This window comes from Hyperoodon ampullatus (assembly GCF_949752795.1).
Source record: "Hyperoodon ampullatus genome assembly, chromosome: 13".
In the NCBI taxonomy this organism is placed as follows: Eukaryota; Metazoa; Chordata; class Mammalia; order Artiodactyla; family Ziphiidae; genus Hyperoodon; species Hyperoodon ampullatus.
Genome location: NC_136926.1, coordinates 15,614,053 through 15,636,430, shown reverse-complemented (window position 1 = coordinate 15,636,430; position 22,378 = coordinate 15,614,053). Strand labels below are relative to the sequence as shown.

At 55.1% G+C, this 22,378-nt stretch overlaps 1 protein-coding gene across 1 annotated transcript; it reads left to right on the top strand.

Moving 5' to 3' along the window:
- Positions 1-197: 197 nt before the first annotated feature.
- DDX54 (DEAD-box helicase 54) lies at positions 198-21,171 on the top strand (the record flags this gene model as incomplete). Its single annotated transcript, XM_079717277.1, has 20 exons — positions 198-371; positions 3,241-3,370; positions 6,369-6,439; positions 7,041-7,229; positions 7,358-7,407; positions 8,762-8,803; positions 8,929-9,024; positions 9,708-9,829; positions 9,939-10,000; positions 10,079-10,210; positions 11,356-11,566; positions 13,757-13,891; positions 14,688-14,918; positions 15,005-15,078; positions 15,677-15,880; positions 17,011-17,153; positions 17,242-17,355; positions 17,973-18,077; positions 18,373-18,485; positions 20,554-21,171. The coding sequence occupies 20 exons, from the start codon at positions 198-200 to the stop codon at positions 20,784-20,786; spliced, it is 2,631 nt and encodes an 876-aa protein (XP_079573403.1). The 3' UTR covers positions 20,787-21,171.
- Positions 21,172-22,378: the final 1,207 nt, after the last annotated feature.

Genomic DNA, 22,378 nt, shown 5'->3' with positions numbered 1-22,378 from the left:
AAACCCTCGGAGAGGGGTCTCCCGCACCAATGAGGGGAGTGTGTACGTATGTGTGTATGCATGCCAAGCCTCCGGAGGCTCCAGAAGGTGAGGGAACGCAGCCTGGGCTGCGTAGAAGCGCCCCCCCACGCCCTGCAGCGCCGTTGGTACGTACCCGTAAACTCCGCCCCCTCCCGTTTCCCTGCGCCCTGGCCCGCATGGCTGCTGGAAGGCGTCCGGCGGCCGCACCGCGGTCCAGAGCTGCCATGGCCCAGTGGAGGAAGAAGAAGGGGCTCCGGAAGCGCCGGGGCGCGGCCTCTCAGTCCCGCAGCAGCGACTCGGAGGACGGCGAGTTTGAGATTCAGGCAGAAGATGACGCCCGCGCCCAGAAGGTAGTAGCGCTGGGCTTGGACCTACGTCAGAGTCCGAGTCCCGGCTCCGCGCAGCGTCCCGCGGCCTCAGTTTCCCCAGCTGGGGAGTGGGCACGACTGAGGGTGGGGAGAGGTCGGCTGGCCGGGGGTCGGGGCAGGACCTCTGGCCTGAGCACGTGTTTCGGTGTCCGACACGCCCACGGTCCTGACGTCCCGAACCTCTGTGCTAGGGAGGCTGGGGCCTGCGGGCCTTCCGGTCTTCCGGGCCGGCTCTTGGTCTCGCGCTTCTCATTGGCTACTTCCTGGTCAGGGGGCGGGTCCCGGTTCTCATTCGTCCAATGAAAAGTGCGGGTGATGAAGATCAGACTTTGAGAGGGGTATTCTTGGGAGGATGAATTAAGAGAAGGCTGCACCTCTTGGCTTGAGACAGTGACGCCCCCAAACCTCTGGGAAACTAGTAATAATAAGTTAAACTTGCGTTTGTAGATAGCTTACAGTGTGCTATCCTCCGTGCTAAGAGCTTTACAGGCCTTATCATTTAATCCCCACGCCAACCCTGTGAGCTAAGTAGTCACAGTCGTTTTCCAGAGGAGGAAACGGAAGCCTGGAGGGGCGAAGGAACTTGACCAAGACCTCACAGCTTGTGAGTGGGAGAGCCAGGATTCAAATCCTGGACTGTATGGTTCCAGGCCCTGTGTTATTTCCACTACTGAATGCCAACTGTATGCAAATGAGGGTGGGGTCAGGTATGAGCACCAAGGGGGCAAAAGAGCTGTAGCCCATTATTTCTCACAGCCTTGTGTTTAGCGGGTACCTGGCACAGAGAAGACTCCGGGTAAGTAGGGCTTTATATGAAGAGAGAGATCTACACTCCTCTGAGGCAGGGACCAGATGGGGACCTTATTCCACACCATCCGAGCCTCACACAGTAGGTGCTCTATAAATATGGGCCAAGGCACAGCCCTATGTTCAAGTTCAACCCAACCTTGTACTGGCTGTGGTACCTGGGAGAAGTTGCTTAACCTCTCTGTGCCTCAGTTTCCGCATGTGTAGAAAGCTGTTGATTATGTATGCCTCAAAAACTGTGGAAAGGATGAAATGACAGTGTTCACACATTCTACTCTACAGTAAATATTGCTGGGGCACCAGTGTGTTCCAGGCACTTTGTTATCATGTGTCTAGAATGGGGGTTGGCAAGCTTTTCCTGTAAAGGACCAGATGGTAAATATTTTGGCTTTGCAGGGCCATATAAGGTCATTTTCTTCCTTGTTTGACTTTTTACAATCTTTTAAAATTTAAAAACCATTCTTAGCTCACAGACTGTACAAATCAGGTGCAGCTCTGACCTAGAGGGTTGGTGGGGGACCATAGAGGGTCTCATAGGAAAGAATATAGACTCCGAAGCCAGGGTTCAAATCCCTTGCTGGCCGTGTGACTTTGGCAGGTCACTTCACCTCTCGTGCTTCAGTTTCCTTCTCTGTAAAAGGGACTAGGTAATAGCACCTGCTTCACACAGTTGTTGTGAGGATTAAGTGGGTTAATTTATTTTTAAAAATTATTTTATTTTGGCTGCATTGGGTCTTTGTAGCTGCGCGTGGACTTTCTCTAGTTGTGGCGAGCGGGGGCTGCTCTATGTTGCAGTGCGTGGGCTTCTCATTGCGGTGGCTTCTCTTGTTGCGGAGCACAGGCTCTAGGCGTGCAGGCTTCAGTAGTTGTGGCTCGCGGGCTCAATAGTTGTGGCTCGCGGGCTCTAGAGTGCAGGCTCAGTAGCTGTGCGGCACGGGCTTAGTTGTTCCGCGGCATGTGGGGTCTTCCCGGACCAGGGCTCAAACCTGTGTCCCCTGCATTGGCAGGCAGGTTCTTAACCACTGCGCCACCAGGGAAGCCCTAAGTGGGTTAATTTATATGAATGCTTAGCACAGCACCTGGCTTATAGTAAGTGCCAGGTAAGTTTTAGCCATTATTATGAATTAGTGCTTTTATAAATGTGATTTCTGAGAAGAAAGGGATAGCGCCGTAGTCCAAGAAGACTCCCCAGAGGCAGTGTCTGAGTTTGATTTAGCTGTGCTAGAATAAGTGCGTGGCAGAGATGAGGCCAGGAATGAGAGACACCAGAGCTGGGGAGGGATGATGGACCAGAAGGGGGATTGTGGAGAGGGGAGCTGGGCAGATTGGAAAAGTCTAGTATCTCACACGTAGTAGATGTTTTGATTGGCTCCATAAAGTTGTTTTTTTTTTTTTTTTTGCGGTACGCGGGCCTCTCACTGCTGTGGCCTCTCCCGTTGCGGAGCACAGGCTCCGGACGCGCAGGCGGAGCGGCCATGGCTCACGGGCCCAGCCGCTCCGTGGCATGTGGGATCTTCCCGGACCGGGGCACGAACCCGTGTCCCCTGCATCGGCAGGCGGACTCTCAACCACTGCGCCACCAGGGAAGCCCGCTCCATAAAGTTTTGAGGGCTTTGAATGACAGGCTAGGATGATAATTATGATGATACCACCTCCTGGGCACAGTTCAAAGCTTTACACTCACCCATTTAGTCTTCACAACACGTTATGAGGCATATGCTCTTGTCATCCCCATTTTCCCAATGTGGGAACGCGGGCTCTGGGAGACGAAGTCCCTGGTCTGAGGTCTCACAGCTGGAAGTGACAGAGTTGGGATTGAAACGCAGGCTGTCTATCTGCAGAGCCTGCTCTCTGACCCTGTGCCCTGTCCTGGTCTGGTCAAAGGAGAGCCCTTTAGCAGAGAAGTCATGTGATCTGGCAGGAGCATCATCGCCTTGAATGGGGCAAGGTTGGGGGCGGGCACTGGCAACAGGACAGCCCCCTTCCTTGCCCCCAGTGGTCTCACTCTACCTGGAATGATGCTGCCTCTGTTGCTCCCTCCCAGCTGGGACCCGGCAGACCCCTACCCACCTTCCCCACCTCGGAATGCACCTCGGACGTGGAGCCGGACACACGGGAGATGGTACGAGCCCAGAACAAGAAAAAGAAGAAGTCGGGAGGCTTCCAGTCCATGGGTGGGTGAGCCAGGCATCCGGGGACTTTGTGTGGGGGGAGCAGCAGTGGGTTATGGCCTTCCGTGCTCTGCTCTGGACCCAACACTGTGATGGGTTTGGGGAGATGGAGGCAGCAGATAGTCTCCAAGCCACTCACGGCCTTCTCGTGGGGGCAGCGGGCCTGACACGATGAGAGAACAGTTAGGACAGGACTCAGGGCGATGCTGGTGCAGGAACAGGCACAGATGTCTGGGGATTGAGCAGCATGACAGAACTGCATTTCAGAGCCGAGGGTAAGAGATGAGATAGTTGGGTGCTGTTGGTACACCTGGCCAGCCGGAAGGAAAGCCGGACTCTTTCTTGGCTCTTTACATATCAGTAGCATCTGGAGCAAAGATTGAAACATCAAGGTGAATAGTTGTATAACCTGAAAGGAAAAGAAGCCTAAGTGTGACCTGAGCACTGTTTTATTTGACTTTTTTTCTATTTAGATATGTGTATGCCAAAAACACACTGTAGACTTAAGTTAAAGTAAGCACTGTACCAGGAATATATTTGCAACTATAGGACAAAGGGCTGATAACCCTAATATACAAAGAGCTTTTACAAATCAAGAAGAAAAAGACAGACACCGTGATAGAGAACTGGGCGAAGAAAATAGCTCACAAAAGGAATCTAGACAGCCAAATGTGCTAAAATTCATCAAAATCAAAGGAAAAAGCCAAAACATCTACATGGGGCTATTTTTGGCCTTTCTGAATCTCTAAGATGAAGGATTGACCAAAAAGCAGATGAAACCATGGTGCTTTCCTGTCTCCAGGCCTCCCACTGTCCTCCCATCTCCACAAGCCCAGGTCACATGGAGGCTCCAAAGGCCACCTTCTCCCCCTCGCAGTACTACGTGCTTCAGCTGTCACACCCGTGCCTGCACCCATCACAGGCCCTTGCCACTTAAGACCCTTTTCTTCCTCTTTCCTCCCTTCCTTCCTTCCTTCCCTCCTTCCCTCCCTCCCTCCTTTTTCTTTTTCTTTCTTCCTTCCTTCCTTCCTTCCTCCCTCTCTCTCCTTCCCTCCCTCCCTTCCTTCCTTTCTTTCTTTCCACTTTTTTTTTCTTTTGGCCACGCTGCATGGCATGTGGGATCTTAGTTCCCCGACCAGGGATGGAAAACCCGTGCCCCCTGCAGTGGAAGCACGGAGCCCTAACCACTGGACCGCCGGGGACTTTCCGACACCCTTTTCTTTTAATTATGAAAAATTTTAAACATATAAAAATTAGGAAACAGTGAGTCTCCACATACCCATCACCAGCTTCAGCAGTTTTAACCACTGGTGTTGTTTTATCCACACCCTACCCACTCATGGCCACCATCCCGGAGGATTCTGAAGCGAATCCCAGGCATCCCCTCCTTCTATCCCTAAATACTTCCCACCCGCCTCCAAGAGATGCAGGACCCTCCTACACCTAAAACAAACACAGTTCCTCAGTATAATCCAAGGTCCCGTCAGTGTTCAGACTCCCATTGTCTCATGGCATTAAGAGCTTTCAAATCACAGGAATAAAGATGCAGACGTAGAGAATGAACTTGAGGACACGGGGAGGGGGAAGGGTAAGCTGGGACTGGGACGAAGTGAGAGAGTGGCATGGACTTATATACACTACCAAATGTAAAATAGATCGCTAGTGGGAAGCAGCCGCATAGCACAGGGAGATCAGCTCGGTGCTTTGTGACCACCTAGAGGGGTGGGATAGGGAGGGTGGGAGGGAGACGCAAGAGGGAGGAGATACAGGGATATATGTATATTTATAGCTGATTCACTTTGTTATACAGCAGAAACTAACACACCATTGTGAAGCAATTGTACTCCAATAAAGATGTTAAAAAAATTATTAAATGACACTAAAATTTGAATATTCTAAAAAAAAAAAAAGAGGGGCTTTTTTTTTTTTTTTTGCTGTACGCGGGCCTCTCACTGCTTGGCCTCTCCCGTTGAGGAGCACAGGCTCCGGATGCGCAGGCTCAGCGGCCATGACTCACGGGCCCAGCCGCTCCGCGGCATGTGGGATCTTCCCAGACTGGGGCACGAACTTGTGTCCCCTGCATCGGCAGGCGGACTCTGAACCACTGCGCCACCAGGGAAGCCCGGGCTTTTTTTTTTAATATAAACTTTTGACTTTAATATAACATACTGACAAAAAACGCACAAATCATAAGTGTCCAGCTCAATGAAGTTTTACAAAGTGAATGCACTTGTGTAACCACCATCCAGATCAAGATAAAGAGCATTACCAGCACCCCAGAATTTCCCTGGCCCTTCCAGTTATTACTTTCCATCAGATGTAACCACTAGTTAAACTTCTATCACCATAGATTTGTTTTGCCTGTATTTGTAACTTTATATAAAATGACTCGTTCAGTATGTGATAATTTACGTGTCGCCTGTCTCTTTCAAAATTAGGTTTGTGAAATCTAACCATGTTACTAGCTTTTTCAAGCTGTTCAATTTCATTGATGTATAATATTTCATTTATGAACATACCTACCACAATTTATTTCTCAACACAGTGAATGAAAATTCCAGGTGCTAATACCTACAATTGTGATCTTTTTTCATTTTAGCTGTTTTGCTGGGTGCACAGTGGTGGCTCACTGTGGTTTTCGTTTGTATTGATAGTTCTCTAGTGACTAATGACGTTGACCACCTTTTCATATACTTTTTAGCCATTTTACCTCTTCCTTTGTAAAATGCTTATTAAGGTGGGTTGTTTTTGGTTTGTTTTGTCCATTAAAATTGTTATGTCGGTGAAAAAAAAAGCTTTCAAATCAGAATCCAAATGTGGTTCATACCCCACAATCAGATTTGTTTTTTAAGTCTCAGTTAACCGATCAGCTTTGCTCTATCACTTTTCTTTTTTTCTTGCTATTTATTTGTTGATGAAACTGTCATTTGTCCTGTGTAGCTTTCTGTCACGTGTCATAGGGGCTCCTCTAGCCCCCTGGCCATTCCCATGTCTTTCCCAGGCTTGAGCTACCCAGTGTTCAAAGGCATCATGAAGAAGGGCTACAAGGTGCCAACACCCATCCAGAGGAAGGTACGGGGCGGGGAAGCTGATGCGGGTCGGGAGGTGGGGATGGCCAACCTGGCCCTCTTGCCTGGCCTCTTGACCTCCATCCCTTGTCCCATCTGTCATATCTGTCGTCCCCTCTTACCCTGGCCGAAGCCCCATGAGCCTGCCCATTTCACAAGTGGAGAAAGTCGGGCCCGGCAGAGCAGAGGTTCGATCCTGTGCCTCTTTGCCACTTAAGCTGCCCACTGCTGAGTCCCTGCCCGGGCAGCTCACAGGCACCCCATCATCACCTGTGTCTCATGTTTGTTGTCCTCAGACATTTAGCCAAGAGGGAGATAACGTTTCTCTGGGATCCTGAGGAGGATGACTAGCTGGGGAGATAGAGTCTGGCTTAACCTGAAGAAGGTTGTTCCAGCAGTGGAAAGAGTTGGGGGTAATGGGCTGCTCAGCCCCAGAGGTGTGCAAACAGGCTTTAGCAAGAGTGGGATCAGGGCTGGGGGACAGGCGCCATCCCTTTTGCTGAGATGCTCTGGTTTGCCCACTCCCTGCAGACTTGAAGCTCTGGATCATGTGGTGCTTGGGTGCAGGAGCTGACCCCTCCCCTCCCCTGCTCATTCCCCTGCAGACCATCCCAGTGATCCTAGATGGCAAGGATGTGGTAGCCATGGCCCGGACAGGCAGTGGCAAGACGGCCTGCTTCCTCATCCCCATGTTCGAGAGGCTCAAGACCCACAGCGCCCAGACCGGGGCCCGCGCCCTCATCCTCTCACCCACCCGAGAGCTGGCCCTGCAGACCATGAAGTTCACCAAGGAGGTCGGTCTGTCCAGGCTCAGGGATGGGGTGGCTGGGCTGAGCTGGGACCAGTCAGCGAGGCCCGAGTGGGCTGAGTCAGCTCCCATCGTCGGCTCTCAATCTCTCTCTCTCTCTCTCTCTCTCCACAGCTGGGCAAGTTCACTGGCCTCAAGACTGCCCTGATACTGGGTGGGGACAAGTAAGAGCCCCCTCGGTGTCCTGTGCAGTGGTCCCCCAAAGCAGATGTGCCCCACGCCTCCTCATCAGATGGACTGAGCTTGCACTGCTCATTAATAGCAGCAACTTTTCTGCACGTTCTTAAAACACCAGCAAGGGGGGCTTCCCTGTTGGCGCAGTGGTTGAGAGTCCGCCTGCCGATGCAGGGGACACGGGTTCGTGCCCCGGTCCGGGAGGATCCCACATGCCGTGGAGCAGCTGGGCCCGTGAGCCATGAGCCATGGCCGCTGAGCCTGCACGTCCGGAGCCTGTGCTCCTCAACGGGAGAGGCCACAACAGTGAGAGGCCCGCGTACCGCAAAAAAAAAAACCAAAAATAAAAAAAACACCAACAACAGGAAAAATACAGTAAAACACCAAAAGAAATTTCACACACACAACTCAGACACAGGTTCTGATGCTTCTAAAAGAGAGCTGGTAGTGCACTGGGTCACCCAAATGGGTCACTTGGTTGTGTATGTTTTAATATGCTTGATTTGGGGCTATTTAAAGTGGAATGCAGACAAATAGAGGATGTTTGTAATAGCTCAAATCTGCAAAATACTATATTTTTCCTGATGTGGTTGCACCATCCTTCTAAGGTAGCAGGCACCACACCTGTTTTACAGATGAGCTAACTGAGGAAGTGATGGGCTCAGAGAGCCGCACAGTGGTCTGGTAGTAGAGCTAAGATTAGAACCCCTGTGCCCTGCCCCACAGTTTCTCCCTCAAAGCACAGCCCCTTCCTCATTCTTTTCTCAGAATGTCACTGTCACCAGTCGCTTTTGATTCTCACTGAGAGTGTTTTGCTTTTTAGTGCTCTTTTGCCTACATTGTAACTTATTATCTCTGTTGTTGTGATTGTCAGAAATACCTCCATAAGCTGGACCTGGCCCAGAATTCTGCCTCCTGGTTCCTACAGGTGTCCCAGGGGTGTTTTCAGAGGAGAACTAAAGTTAGGGATGTGTACTCAAACGGTTTGGGAACACGGACACAGATCCAGGAAACCTGATTCTAGGTGGAGCTGGCAGTTCCAGAGTTAGTTGCTAGGTGGCGCTGTGGGTCAAAGGCCGTTTTGCTGCAATATGAACAGAGTGAATGAGATGGGTTCCGTGGCTGAGTCTATCTTTGGAGAACTTTGTTGTTATCAGTCCTTTTGTGTGTCTGAACCTGTAGTTCTTGTCAGGGCAATGCTTTTGCCTAGTAGCTCAGCAATAGCTTTTCCCCAGTTCTGAGCCTGGGGTCAAGGTGGGGGACTCTGCTGAGCATTTGGAGATGGGAAGGGAGAGAGACAAAAGAGACCTGTTCTATCAAGCTAACACCTCTTCTTCTTCCTAGGATGGAAGACCAATTTGCAGCCCTGCACGAAAATCCCGACATGTGAGTTTGTGGATTGGGGATGATGCTCTGGGGTCCCTTCCCACATGGCCAGGGTCTGGGGAGTGAGAGGAGGGCTATGCTGGTGCCCTGGCCCTGGGTGACCTGGCCTGCACAACCACTTCCAGAATCATTGCTACCCCTGGGCGCTTGGTGCATGTGGCTGTGGAGATGAACCTAAAGCTGCAGAGCGTGGAGTATGTGGTCTTTGATGAGGCTGACAGGTAAGGCTGCAGTTGCATCCCCGGGCACTTGTGTCAGGGTTGACCATGAGGAAGGGCTCTGCCAGGAGACCTATGCAGTCGAGATCAAAGCAGCGTTTCCCCAAAGAGGGCCACAGACTGTAGGCAGTGCCAGAGCTGATGGGGTTCCCTGGACCAACAGTTTTTCTTTTGTATTACTTTTAGGAATATTGAAAAGAATAGTAAAACAACAAACACATGATTTGAAAGAGATAAAAAACAGCACAAGGTTGAAAGCACAGACTGGAGCCAGACAGGTGGGATCAAATCCCAGCTCTATGAACTTGGGTAAATCCCTGAGGGTCTGCGGGCCTTGGTGGCCTCAACTGCAAAGTGGGGATCAAATAGCGTGTACCACACAGGGGTGCCGTGAGGACTAAAGGGGTTGATATTTTATAAAGTACTTAGAACCATGCCTGGCCCAGAGTGGGGGCTGCTGTCATTTATTTCAACATGAATTTGTAAGAAATGTAACTGAGACCAGACCTAAGATTTCAAGGTCATTATTGCTTAGGATGAGGTTGTTGAATAGAGAAAAAGTGAGCTGAGTTCAGGAAGCACCTGTGCACCTAACAGAAAGTGTGATGGGGGCAAGGATGACAGGTTTGAAACTTATAGGAATGGAAGCCCCTGTCTTGACCCTGTGCTGCCCTCTGCTCTCCCAGGCTCTTTGAAATGGGGTTCGCAGAGCAGCTGCAGGAAATCATCGGCCGCCTCCCTGGGGGCCACCAGACTGTCCTGTTCTCTGCCACGCTGCCCAAGCTGCTGGTGGAGTTCGCCCGGGCTGGTGAGGGAGCCACAGGAGTGGGGCTGGGGGCTGGGACGCGTGTCAGTGCCTGGGAGGGGCTTGTCCCTCAGTGACTCCCCCTCCCATCCATCTCTCTTGCCCACCGCAGGCCTCATGGAGCCCGTGCTCATCCGGCTAGACGTGGACTCCAAACTCAACGAGCAGCTCAAGGTGAGGCTGCACCCGTGCCCCTTCCCGGCCCGTGGCCTGGACCCTGTGAGCCAACCGGAGTGACCCTTCTCCCTGCAGACCTCCTTCTTCCTCGTGCGGGAGGATGCCAAGGCTGCTGTGCTGCTCCACCTGCTGCGCAGCCTGGTGCGGCCCCAGGACCAGACAGTGGTATTTGTGGCCACCAAGCACCACGCGGAGTATCTCAGTGAGGTGAGCTGGGGGAGGCCCGCACCTGACCCGGGCCTGGGGACCAGCACGGACTCCATCACCACATCTGAGCTGCGGTTCCATGCTCAGCCACCAGAGAGCAGCACCAGAGCAGGACTGAGGCCTGGCCAGAGCTCTGTGCTTTTTTATTCTTTGAAGTTTTTCTTATAAAAAATTCCAGACATGTAGCAAAGTCAGAAAACAGCATAATGAACTCTCAGGTACTCAGTTATCAACTCACATCCAGTCTTGATTCATCTAATATTCCCCATTCCATCCAGGGTATTTTGAAGTGTATCCCAGCCGTCCTATCATTTTTCTGTAGATATTTATAGTGTCCCGTGTGTTTCACTTTTTTAAATTGAGGAATAGCCTGCACGCTGTAATCTGTGTAAAGTGCCCTAATCTTACATGAGCAGCTTGATGAGCTTTTCTACACGTGTGTATCTGTGACCCTCCTGGGAAGAGGTCCTCGAACCCCCAAGGCTGCCAGGGCCCCTCCTGAGTCAATGCGGCCGCCTTGGGTCAACCACACCTGAGTTCTGTTATCTGAGGACACGGTTCACTGGGTTTCACTTATATGACACACATTTACCGGTGCTTCCTCTCTGTAGCTGCTGGGGTCACTGATGAATAAAACCAAAATAGTAGTTTTTAAAGAGCAGTTAACACTTTCACCGGGCCCTATTCTCAGCACTGTATGTGTATTGGCTCATTTAATTCTCATAACAAAGCTACAGAGAGGCAACTGTTATTCTCCCTGTTCTACAGACAAGGAAAGTGAAGGCACAGAGAGATTAGGGAACTTGGGCAAGGTCACAGAGCCTGTTAGTGACAGTCAGGATGAGACTTGTGTCTTGGGGGGGCACTTGCAGCCTCCCTGAGGGAGACCTCTGCACGTGCCATCTTTTTTTGACATTCAGACAACCCTGCAGAGGTGAGAGGTGATATGAGCCCCATTTATACTGATGAAGACCAAACCGAGGTCACCCAGCTGAGCTGGGGTTTATACTGAGGGCGCCTGACTCCAGAGCCCGTGCTCTTACGGCCGTGTCATGGCGCCCACTGCCACGGCCCAGCCTCCTCTCCTCTCCCCTGCCCGTCTCCTCCTCACCCTGTTCCCTCCCTCTGGTCTTCACTCTGGGCAGCTGCTGACGGCCCAGCGGGTGAGCTGCGCCCACATCTACAGTGCCCTGGACCAGACAGCCCGCAAGATCAACCTGGCCAAGTTCATGCACGGCAAGTGCTCGGCCCTCATCGTGACTGACCTGGCAGCCAGGGGCCTGGACATCCCCCTGCTGGACAATGTCATCAACTACAGCTTCCCCGCCAAGGGCAAGCTCTTCTTGCACCGCGTGGGTAAGGAGCCTGTGGCTGCACTGGGCACCAGGGTGTGTGTGGAGGGGGTGTCCCAGCGGGAACTGAGGGCACAGGGCTCGACTCCTGCCACTGCAGGTGGGGAACTGAGGCCCAGGGAGGGCACCAGTCAATCAGAATCTCTGGGGAGCGTGGCCCAGGCCGGCTCTGGTGGGCAGCCCTAGACTCTAAGGAGGTGATGCTCCCGCTTTCTGGGTTCCCCAGGCTGGTGCTTCTCTTTCCCATCAGGAACTTGATGACGCGGCCCCTCCTCCCCACAGTCCTCTCCCTACTGCTCGCTCTTTCTAGCTCCTCTCCTGGGAGCAGCCTTTAAACAGCATCCCGACCCCCCTCTGCCTCCTGCTCCATCAACTGCAGACAGAGTCTCCTGACTCCCGGCCTTGTCCTGTCAGCCTGTCGGGCCCCACCTTCCCCTCAGCCCACCCAGGCCAGCTCACTCCATTTAATTTTTCAGTTATAAAAGTAAGGCCCGCACGTAGTGGGAAAATTTGAAAGTGGAGCAAAGCACCGAGAAGGCAGGAAGTCACCCTCCCCTCACTGGTGATGTGACGGCCACAGGTGCTCACCCAGCACTCCTGGTGGGCCCTGGTCCACGTGTTCTACTTGATCTTCTTGTCTTCACAACAACCCTGTGCAGTGGGTACCAGCAGCGTCAGCTCCATTTTACAGATGAGGAAACCGAAGCAGGGAGGTTAAGAACTGGTCAGGTGTCTCAGACGTAGCAAAGTGGGGCCACTGGCATTCTTTTTTTCAATTGTGGTGAAATATACATAACATACAATTACCATTTTAACCACTTTCAGGTGTAAGTTCAGTGGCATTAAGTACGTTCACACTAATGTGCAGCAATCACCCAGCTTCCATCTCTAGAACATTTTCGTCTTAACAAACTGAAACCCTGGACCCATTAAACCCATTCCCTCTTCCCCCTCCCCCAGCCCCTGGTAACCATCAGTCTACTTTCTTTGTCTTCTTTTAACTCATAAACGGGCGTGTCATGTTTATAAATACAAGTAAGTTAAATAAGTGTGTGTGAGAGAAGCATCTGGTGGGCAAGTTCCTTGGAATTGTTCTGCGTATGATTGAACATCGTCAAATGAGTAAATTCTGGCTGCCCACAGTGGGCTGGCCGTGGGCGGACCTTTGGGGCGCGAGGGAGGCCTCCACCTGGGTCTCCAGCCTCTTCTCCCTGTTGGCAGTTGCATGCTGTGCCCTCGATTCCGTTGCTTTGGGAGGGCTGGCCCTGCACATCCCTTGAGGCGTCCTCAGAACCCCCAAAGGGAATTTCTCATGTGCCGCGTGACCAGCAGTGTGAATCGGACTACCGCAAACGAATCTTCCGAATGTGGTGACACTGGGTTTCTGCAAGAAGCAGAAACAAGCCAAGGCGTAATGCTATTCATGGACCGACTTACCACAAAATTAGAATCACCCTGGATGTTTTTCTTGCCTCTGTATATACATCATGCATGTTTTTCATTCACCATTTAAGCATCATTCCGTAACAGGGGTCAGCAAATTGTTTCTGTAAAGGGCCGGATGGTAAATATTTTAGGCTTTGGAGCCATTTAGTCTCTTAGAGATCTCAGCCCTGGGAGCATGAAAGCAGCCACAGGCAATATGTAAATGAAGGAGCACAGCCGTGTGCCAATAAAACTTTATTTACACAGACAGGCTGCGGGGGCCTGGGGGGTGTTGCTGGATTTGGCCAGGGGCCACAGCTTGCAACTCCTTTCCTCAGCTGTATAATTCCCACCACGTGGTCATCAGCTGATTAACTAATCCTCTGTCCTTAAGTCTTTAAGTGGTTTCCATTTGGGGGCAGTTCCCGGCAGAGCTGGGGTAGGTGTCCTGTGGGTGAATCCTTGCACCCTGGGTTATTTCTCTGGGTAAAAACCCCCCAAAGTGGGGATGCTGAAGACTTGTGATACTGATGAAGAGCAGTGTCTTGCCTCTATTCCTGCTAACCTCCCAGAGCACCATGTGGGCTCACGTACTCTCAGGCAGGTAGCCCCGGTGACTGTCACTGCCTTGCCCCCTTTTGTAAGTGGGACACTGCTCAAGGAGGTGGGGCTGTGGCCTGGCTTGCACCTTTAGGGTCTGGCACGTGGGACTCGTGCTGGGCTGTGGGGTCCTTTGCCTTTGCTCCCGCTTGACTACCTTCTCCTGCAGGCCGTGTGGCCCGGGCTGGCCGAAGCGGCACGGCCTACTCCTTGGTGGCCCCAGATGAGGTCCCCTACCTGCTGGACCTGCACCTGTTCCTGGGCCGTGCCCTGACCCTCGCCCGTCCGCACGAGGAGCCCTCCGGTGAGTAGAGGCTGGGGAGGGGCTGGGGTCCCCCCTGGAGTTCATGGTATGGATGGGGGTTGGAGGTGGGCCAAGCTGTCCTGGCTTGGGAACTTGACCCCAGGGGAAGGTCCCTGTATTTATTTTTTTTAAATTCATTTTTGGCTACATTGTGTCTTTGTTGCTGTGCATGCAGGCTTTCTCTAGTTGCGGCGAGCGGGGGCTACTCTTAGTTGTGGTGTGCGGCCTTCTCATTGCGGTGGCTTCTCTTGTTGCAGAGCATGGGCTCTAGGCGCGCGGGCTTCAGGAGTTGTGGCACGCGGGCTCAGGAGTTGTGGCTCGCGGGTTCTGGAGCGCAGGCTCAGTGGTTGTGGCTCACGGGCTTAGTTGCTCCGCGACGTGTGGGCTCTTCCTGGGCCAGGGCTCGAACCCATGTCCCCTGCCTTGGCAGGTGGATTCTTAACCACTGCGCCACCAGGGAGGCCCAAGATCCCTGTATTTTAAAGTCAGTAAAGAGCCAGATAGTAAATATCTTAGGCTCTGAGGTCACGTGATCCACGGCAGCTCCTTTCCCGTGCCCTGTAGTGCAAAATTAGTCACAGACAACACAGAAATGAGTGGATCGGGCCATGTTCCATAAAACTGTACTTGTAAAAACAGTAGGAGCTGCTCGATAAGTGATGGTTTCTCTTGTGGGGATTATTTTGTGATTCAGGACCCAGAGTGGGGCTGGGGAGGGGAGGTGGGGCCCTGGGCAGGCGGCTGGGCCGGAAGGCCTCTGACCAGGCCTCTGACTGAGCTTCTGGTGGGGAGGCAGGCGTGGGCGGCGGGGACGGCGTGCTGGGCCGGGTGCCGCAGGGCGTGGTGGACGATGAGGACTGCGGTCTGCGGACCAGCCTGGAGACGTCGCTGGAGCTTCGGGGCCTGGGCCGTGTGGCCGACAACGCCCAGCAGCAGTATGTGCGCTCGCGGCCGGCGCCCTCGCCCGAGTCCATCAAGAGGGCCAAGGAGCTGGACCTCTCGGGCCTGGGCCTGCACCCCCTCTTCAGTGAGTCCCTGCGTCGGGCGGGCGGGGGCTGGCGGCAGGCCCCATGGAGCCCACTGCGGCTTCACGCGTCCCTCCGTCCCCACCAGGCTCGTGCTTCCGGGAGGAGGAGCTGCAGCAGCTGCGGCTGGTGGACAGCATCAGGAACTACCGCTCCCGGGCGGTGAGTGCAGGCCCTCGGGGCTCCGGTTGAGCTCCTGACCCCCCGCAGGACCCCAGCGGGGATTTTCTCAACCCGCAGCTCTGGCCGTGTCAGCACCTCTATAGCCACCCCTTGTTCTGGAACCATCCCTGCTGGTCCACAGCAGGTTTCCCCCCCGCTTCCATACAGTTGGGTAGACTGAGGCTCACAGAGGGCAGTGACACACCCGAGGCTGCCAGAGGCCTGAGGAGCTGGCTTTCGATAGCCTCTCCTCCTGATTCCCATCGGGTGCCCCGTCTTGTGCCTCTGGGAGGTGTACCCAAAAGCAGGAAAGGCCTGCCAGCCAGCGTCAGGAAAAAGGGGCTGGAGCCTGTTGTGGTTAAGGGCACTGGTTTTGGAGCCAATGAACCTGGGTTGAAATCCCAGATCTGGCTTGTCCCAGCTGTGTGACCTTAGGCAGGTTACTCGCCTTCTCTGGGCCTCCCTTTGTCATTGTGAAAAGCAGGTAACTAGTGTAAGGGAATTGGGAGGAATGCTGGAGAGAGCACACCAAGCTGGGGAGGGTAGAGTTGGGGAGGAAGCGGCCAGTGGGTGAAGGCCTTGGGTGTCCCCTCCACAGACCATCTTTGAGATCAACGCTTCCAGCCGGGACCTGAGCAGCCAGGTGATGCGTGCCAAGCGGCAGAAGGATCGCAAATGCATCGCCAGGTTCCAGCAGGAGCGGCAGGAGCGGCAGGAGAGCCCGGCCGTCCCAGCCCCGAGCCTCCCAGCACCGCAGGAGGAGCAGCCTGAGAAGGAGGAGGCGGCAGGAGACAGTGTGGAGGTGTGCAGGCCCCACCCTGGGGACCCTGGAGTCTGGCCTGTGGTTGGGGGAGCAGTGGGTCAAGTCCCAGCAGCCCATGGGGTGGACCTCAGGGCTTTGAGCAGTCACTGGGGGTGGATGCAGTGATTCCAGTCCCACCTCCGACACTTGTGGAAATCAAGGGAGGCCTCAGCCTCCCCATCTGCGGAGTGGGGTCATAGTCTCGTCCACCATTCCTTGCCTGAAGCCCTGGGGGCCAGATGTGATTCAGGATTCAGAATCTTTATGGTGGGTCCACTGTGTATGATGTAACACCCTCAGCAGGGTCTGGGGTGTCACGGTCGTCAAATGCATCAGTTTCCACAGTGAGACCCACACCAAGAGGATGGGCAAAGCCTCTTGTCAGCTCAGGTCAGCTTTTGCCACCAAGTGAATCTCGGGAAAGTTTGTTTTCAGAATGTTGTGGACTAGGGCTCTACAGCCAAGTGACTGCGGTACCCACTCCTGGGTCCGCTGGGCAGATTCAGGATGGTACGTGGAGGATTCCCACAGGCCTAGGTAGCCCTGTCATTGTCATCATCGTCGCCTTGCCTCAGCCTGGAGTCCGGCAGGTGGGAAGGGGCGGAGCCGGGACTGTTGGTAGCAGTGGGGGCATGACTCAGGCAGGGTTAGGCACTGAGTCTTCGTGGCGAAAAGCAGGGCTGGGGGGCCACAGTGTCCCGTTCGCCTGGTGGGTAGGACCCTGGGCCTGCTCATCTTATGTTTGATTTGGACAGAGGGTACAGTAGGCAAAAAAATGCACTTGAAAACCCCTGGACTCGTCCACGTCATAGAGAGCAAGTCCAGACCCAGAGAGGGACAGGGCCTTGCCTTGGTCAGATGACCTGGGGGACCAAGCTGGGACTGGAGCGTGGTGGGTCTCATCCTAGTTGGCACCCTGCCCTCCCCAACTCCCACCTGTCCTGCCTCTGCTGGTGCTTGAGGCAGGGGTTGTGGTGCATGTGCAGATGAGGAAACGGAGGGTCTCAATGGCAACACCAAGCTTTCAAAGTCCCAGCAGCCCCTGACCCTCAACCCTGGCTGGGCTGGTGGGTGGAGAGGCCAGTCCACTCCCTGGGGCCTACAGGTGACACTGGGCCCCGGTCCACCAGGACCTCTTCACAGAGGTTGTGGGTCGGAAGCGGCAGCAGCCAGGACCCGACCGAGGAGCCAAGAGGCGGAGGGAGGAGGCCCGGCAGCGGGACCAGGCGTTCTACATCCCCTACCGGCCCAAGGACTTCGACAGCGAGCGGGGGTGAGTGGCCGCTGGTCCCGGGTGGGGCAGGTGGGCCTGATGGGCCCCCCTCCCAACCCCATGGTATCTCCCCACCTTCCCTCTGCAGCCTGAGCATCGGTGGGGACGGGGGTGCCTTCGAGCAGCAGGTGGCTGGCGCTGTCTTGGACCTGATGGGGGACGAAGGCCAGAGCCTGACCAGGGGCCAGCAGCAGCTCAAGTGGTGAGTGAGCCAGTGGGCACACCTCTTCCATGCCCACCTGTCTGCCGCTTGGTCCCCACAAAAGGTGACCCCCTCCTATCCTGACTCCCGTTTGATCCCCTAGAGCAGGAACTATGACACCCTCACCCCTCATTTGGTCCTCACAGCACAGATTATGACGCCCACCCTGTCCTGCCCCCATGTGGTCATGCACAACAGGGATCTTGACCCCATCTGTCCTCTTGGGGGGCTAGTCCTGCTAGACAGGGGCTCATGACCCAGTTTGCCCATTTGGACTCTGGTTCTGGAGAAGTGATGTGGCTCAACCCAGGATCACAGAGCCAGGAGGTGGCCAGGTGGGGGTTGGGAACCCTCCAGGGTCCCCTGTCCCTGACCCAGGCCCCCAGGTTGGAGCTAATCCCCTGACCGCCACACTGCCTTTTGAGACCTGGGCTGCCAGGGAGTGGTGAGGAGGGCCAGGGAACGGGCCTTTAGGGGGCACCTGCTGCCTGCCAGACGCCCGGCATGCTGCTTTCCTTAAATCCTCCAACAACCCAATGAGAGGGTCAGGGGGAAACAGGCCTGGAGGGGAAGCGGGCCACCTCCCTCCACAGCACATCTCCCAACTCTTCCCACAGGGACCGGAAGAAGAAGCGGTTTGTGGGACAGTCGGGACAGGAGGACAAGAAAAAGATCAAGACGGAGAGTGGGCGCTACATCAGCAGCTCCTACAAGAGGGACCTGTATCCTGGAGGGGGGTGGGGGGCAGAGGGGGCGGGGCCAAGCAAGCGCCTTCTATATCCACATCTACTGTGGGTGGGGGGCGGGCTCAGGAAGGGGCATGGTCTGGCTCCTCAGCCACCCCAGCTCCTACAGGTGGGGGCTGGGGGGGCGGGGTCGAGTGGATTTAGCCACCAGACCCCCTAGAGGTAAGCCCTGTGTCCTCTGGGGGGCGGGGGGGCCTTGCTCCCAGCCCACGGTTGTCTAGGGCATCTCTGTCTCGATGCTGCACACAGCCTCCTTAATGCAGCCTCCCAGCTACCAGAAGTGGAAACAGAAGCAGAAAATTGATGATCGTGACTCAGAAGAAGAAGGGACATTTGACCGGCGTGGCCCAGGGCGCAGAGGTGGTAAGCGCGGCCGAGGGCCAGGTGAGAGCCGGGGTAGGATCGTCCGTAAAACGCAGGTTGTCAGGTAGCACACTTGGTCATCTTGGGCGCTTGGTCCTCTTGATCTGGCCTGGGTCCCTCAGTGAGTGACACGCTAAGGTGGGATTTGAACTCGGCTCTGCTGCAGGAGCTTGTGCTCAGTGACCTCGGCTGGGGCCGGCTGCCCCGCGTGCCAGGACCTCGGTCGGCCCCTCAGGGCAGAGGAGCACCTTGGGAGTGGTGACACTCGGGACTCTGAAGGGAGGAGACTGGAGCCTGGGCCCCGTCCCACTGCAGCCCCACCTTTGGGGCCGAGCTTGCTGTCAGAGAGGGGCTCCCGCTTGCTGTCTGGGGCCAGGCTGTGTGCTGGAGCCTCACCGCACATGACCTGGGGGCGAGAAGACTGAGAATGGCCGGCGTTCAGGCCAGGAAACAAGTCGCAGTGACTGGCCCTGGGTCCCCTGGCTGCCTGCTGCCTCCCCCGGCCCCCCCAGCCAGGGTTGGGGAGCTTGAACCTGTCCTGGGCCTCTTTCCACTGGGCCCTGGCCCTGCTTGTCTCGAGCCCGCAGGGCTGCTCACTGCCTCTTCAGCGTCCGAGTCTGTGTGCTTCAGCCTGGGGACGCTGTCTGTCACGGCTCCAGGCGCCCCTCTTCTCTGCCTCACCCAGGGCCGCCTCTGTTTTCTGCACGTTCCCTCTGTCCCCGTTGACATCTCCTCTCTGACGGTGGATATACCTCTTCTGTTTCTCCCTGTTTCTGTCTTGGATTTTCTCTGACGCATCCTCTCTCTTGTTCTGTAGGTGTCTTTCTCTCCAGGTCTCTGTTTCTCTTTCTGCCTCTGACTCTGTGTCCCTGTCCATCTCTCTGTCTCTTTCTTTGTCTCTGTTTCTCCCCATCTGTCTCTGTCTTTCTGTATCTCTCTCCATCTCTCTCATTGTTCCTGTTCCTTTCTCTCCACACACACGCACACGCGCACACACACACGCGCACACACACACCCCTCCCAGTCTCTGTCTTTCCTCCTCTCTTTTGTCTTTCCGTGGGCGTGTCCCTGCCTCCCCCGGACCCCCTCATCCCTCAGTCCTCAGCTCCCAGTTTTATCTGGAGTGAAGCCGGCTGCCGCTGTGGGCTTGCTGGACCCGGGGTGGTGAGGGTGGCCTGTGAGCTTCGGGAAAAAGCAGCTGTTCTCCCCCTGTGCTTTGTCCTCACTGGGGGTGGTGGATCCCTGTCAGGTGGCCTGGCCCCTGTGGAGACATCTGGGGCGGCCTTAATGGCCATCTGCGTGGGAGCCCTGCAAGGCTACTGCTGTGGGAGGGGAGGAGCTGGGTGAGGCAGGTGAGTACAGAAGAGGAGGGGCCAGGCCTTGGTGGGGAGCCAGGGGCGGGGGTGAGACCTGCCCGCCCAGAGAGCCGGGAGGTGGCGGGTGGGGCCACCAACCACTGCTGCTGCTGCTGGTGCCGCTTTGCTGGGTGACCTCGGATAAGTCCCTTCCCCTCGCTGGCCTTCTCTGATTTCTCTCCTGCCAGAGAGAGGTTAAGCTACAGCCTGTTTTCATCTAACAAGCCTAGAGCATGTAGTCCAGAGAGACAGGGTTTGGAGTCTGGGTCCCCAGTGCCTGGCATAGAGGAGGCACTGAAAAGCCTTTGTTGAATGATTTGATTGTAATAGTTAACACTTAGGAGGCCATACTGTCTGTGGACTAGGCCTTGTTCTGAACCCTGCACACATAGTAACCCATGTACTCCACATTAGGACTTATGAGGTAGGTGCTCTTATTCTTAATTCATAGGAGAGGAAACTGAGGCACAAAGAAGTAAAGTAGTTTGCCCAAGGTCCAAGAGGTCACAGCTGGGACTTGATCCCTGGCAGTTTGGGCTAGAGGGTCCATGCTATTGCCCATTACAGTAGACTACTTAAGCTTTATTAAGCAGTTACCATCTGACACATGTTGGGGCCACAGCAGTGAACACAGAACGAGAGCGGGGACAGGGGAGCATCCCGGAGGCTTCTGGGAGGAGGAGACATTGGGAGTCGACCCAAATCCTGAACTCCCTGAATCTCCATCCTGGCAGGTGCATCCCAGCCCCGCACCCCTGGTGCCCCCACAGGCCGCGTGCGCTCAGAGCTCAAGACCAAGCAGCAGATCCTGAAGCAGCGGTGCCGAGCCCAGAAGCTGCGCTTCCTGCAGCGTGGGGGCCTCAAGCAGCTCTCTGCCCGCAACCGGCGCCGCGCCCGGGAGCTGCAGCAGGGCGCCTTCGGCCGGGGCACCCACTCCAAGAAGGGCAAGATGAGGAAGAGCCTGTAAGGAAGGTGATACAGCCCCGTGGTTCCTCACCTGGCCCAAGCGTGGACATCAGCAGTGTTCCCCGTGTACCACTGTGTGCCTGGCCCCGAGCTGGATGCTGGGGGGCTCCTTGCAGAAGCCGTGGTCCGTGCAAAGGAGTGCTTGCTATACGGCCGCAAAGGGGCAGCAGCTGCCTCTGCCTAAGACAGGGTATGTTTGAGCAGGGTGTTGAAGGGTTCATGGGAGTTTGCCAGCAAGGCCAGGCAGGCCACGACCTGAGTTGGCAACTCGGCTGCTGCTGCTTCTGTGTGTTCTGGATTCAGAGGTGGTGGCCACATGGGTGTGAGCCCTGAGTGCCTGAGGCCTAGTGGTGTATTTTTAATGTAATAAACCTTTATTGAGCGCCTCCAGTGGACCAGGAGCATTGAGTTGGAAGGGACAGACCCGGGTACTAGAATCCCAGCTAGTGTGCGGCTGAGCCGAGAGCACGTGGGCAAGTCCCGAGTGGGCTCTGCTGGAGCCTCCATTTTGCAGGTGAGGAAAGTCAGGCTCAGAGGATGGATCGGTTGCTCAGATGGGAACGCCCCAAAGCTGGCAGTCGGTCCCCTTCCTCCCACCAGGACAGGCTTGCAGCTGGGACTGGACGGTGGGAGGGAGACAGCACGTACAGTCTGGGGGCAGAGGGTGCAGTGCGCTCCCCGGCTGTGAAGGAGTTCGCACTATCCCCACACACCCAGAGGTCAAAACCTGTCCTGGCCTCTGTCCTGCTTTAAGCCCTGTGCTCCTCAGCCCCTGTTGGGGGTCCTGGGAAGGTCAAGGGCAGCCTCCGGTAGCTGCATTCTCAGAATGGCCATCACTCAGCGCCAGTCCACGACGGAGGAGCCTTTGTGATCAAATGCCCTGGGGATGGGTGTCTGCCGTGTGACCCTCTCGCTGGTCCTCCTTTATTTTACTTTACTTACCGAACACTCATCTAGAATTTACCAGAAATTGTGCGCCAGGCCCCATTCCAAGCATCTGACAAACATCAGCTTGTTTAAATGCCCCCAACTGGGGACCTCCCTGGTGGCGCAGTGGTTAAGAGTCCGCCTGCCAAGGCAGGGGACACGGGTTTGATCCCTGGTCCAGGAAGATCCCACATGCTGCAGAGCAACTGAGCCCGTGTGCCACAACTACTGAGCCTGTGCTCTAGAGCCCATGAGCCACAGCTACTGAAGCCCACGTGCCACAACTACTGAAGCTCGTGCACCTAGAGCCCGTGCTCCGCAACAAGAGAAGCCACCGCAATGAGAAGCCTGCATACCGCAACGAAGAGTAGCCCCTGCTCGCCACAACTAGAGAAAGCCTGTGCAGCAACAAAGACTCAACGCAGCCAGAAATAAATAAATTTATTAAGAGGAAAAAAAAAATCCCCCATCTGCCCTGGGTGGGAGGACCAGGTCCCAGGTCACATGGTGGATGTGGGATTGGTGCCCTCCATGTAGCCCACATTCATTTAGTATTTGCTGTGTGCCCCTCATGCCCACCCCACTGCAATCTGAGTGGGCACAGCCCTCCCGTCTTTCTGGTGAGAGCCACTCAGCCTGTACCCCGCAGGAATTGTGTACCTCCTG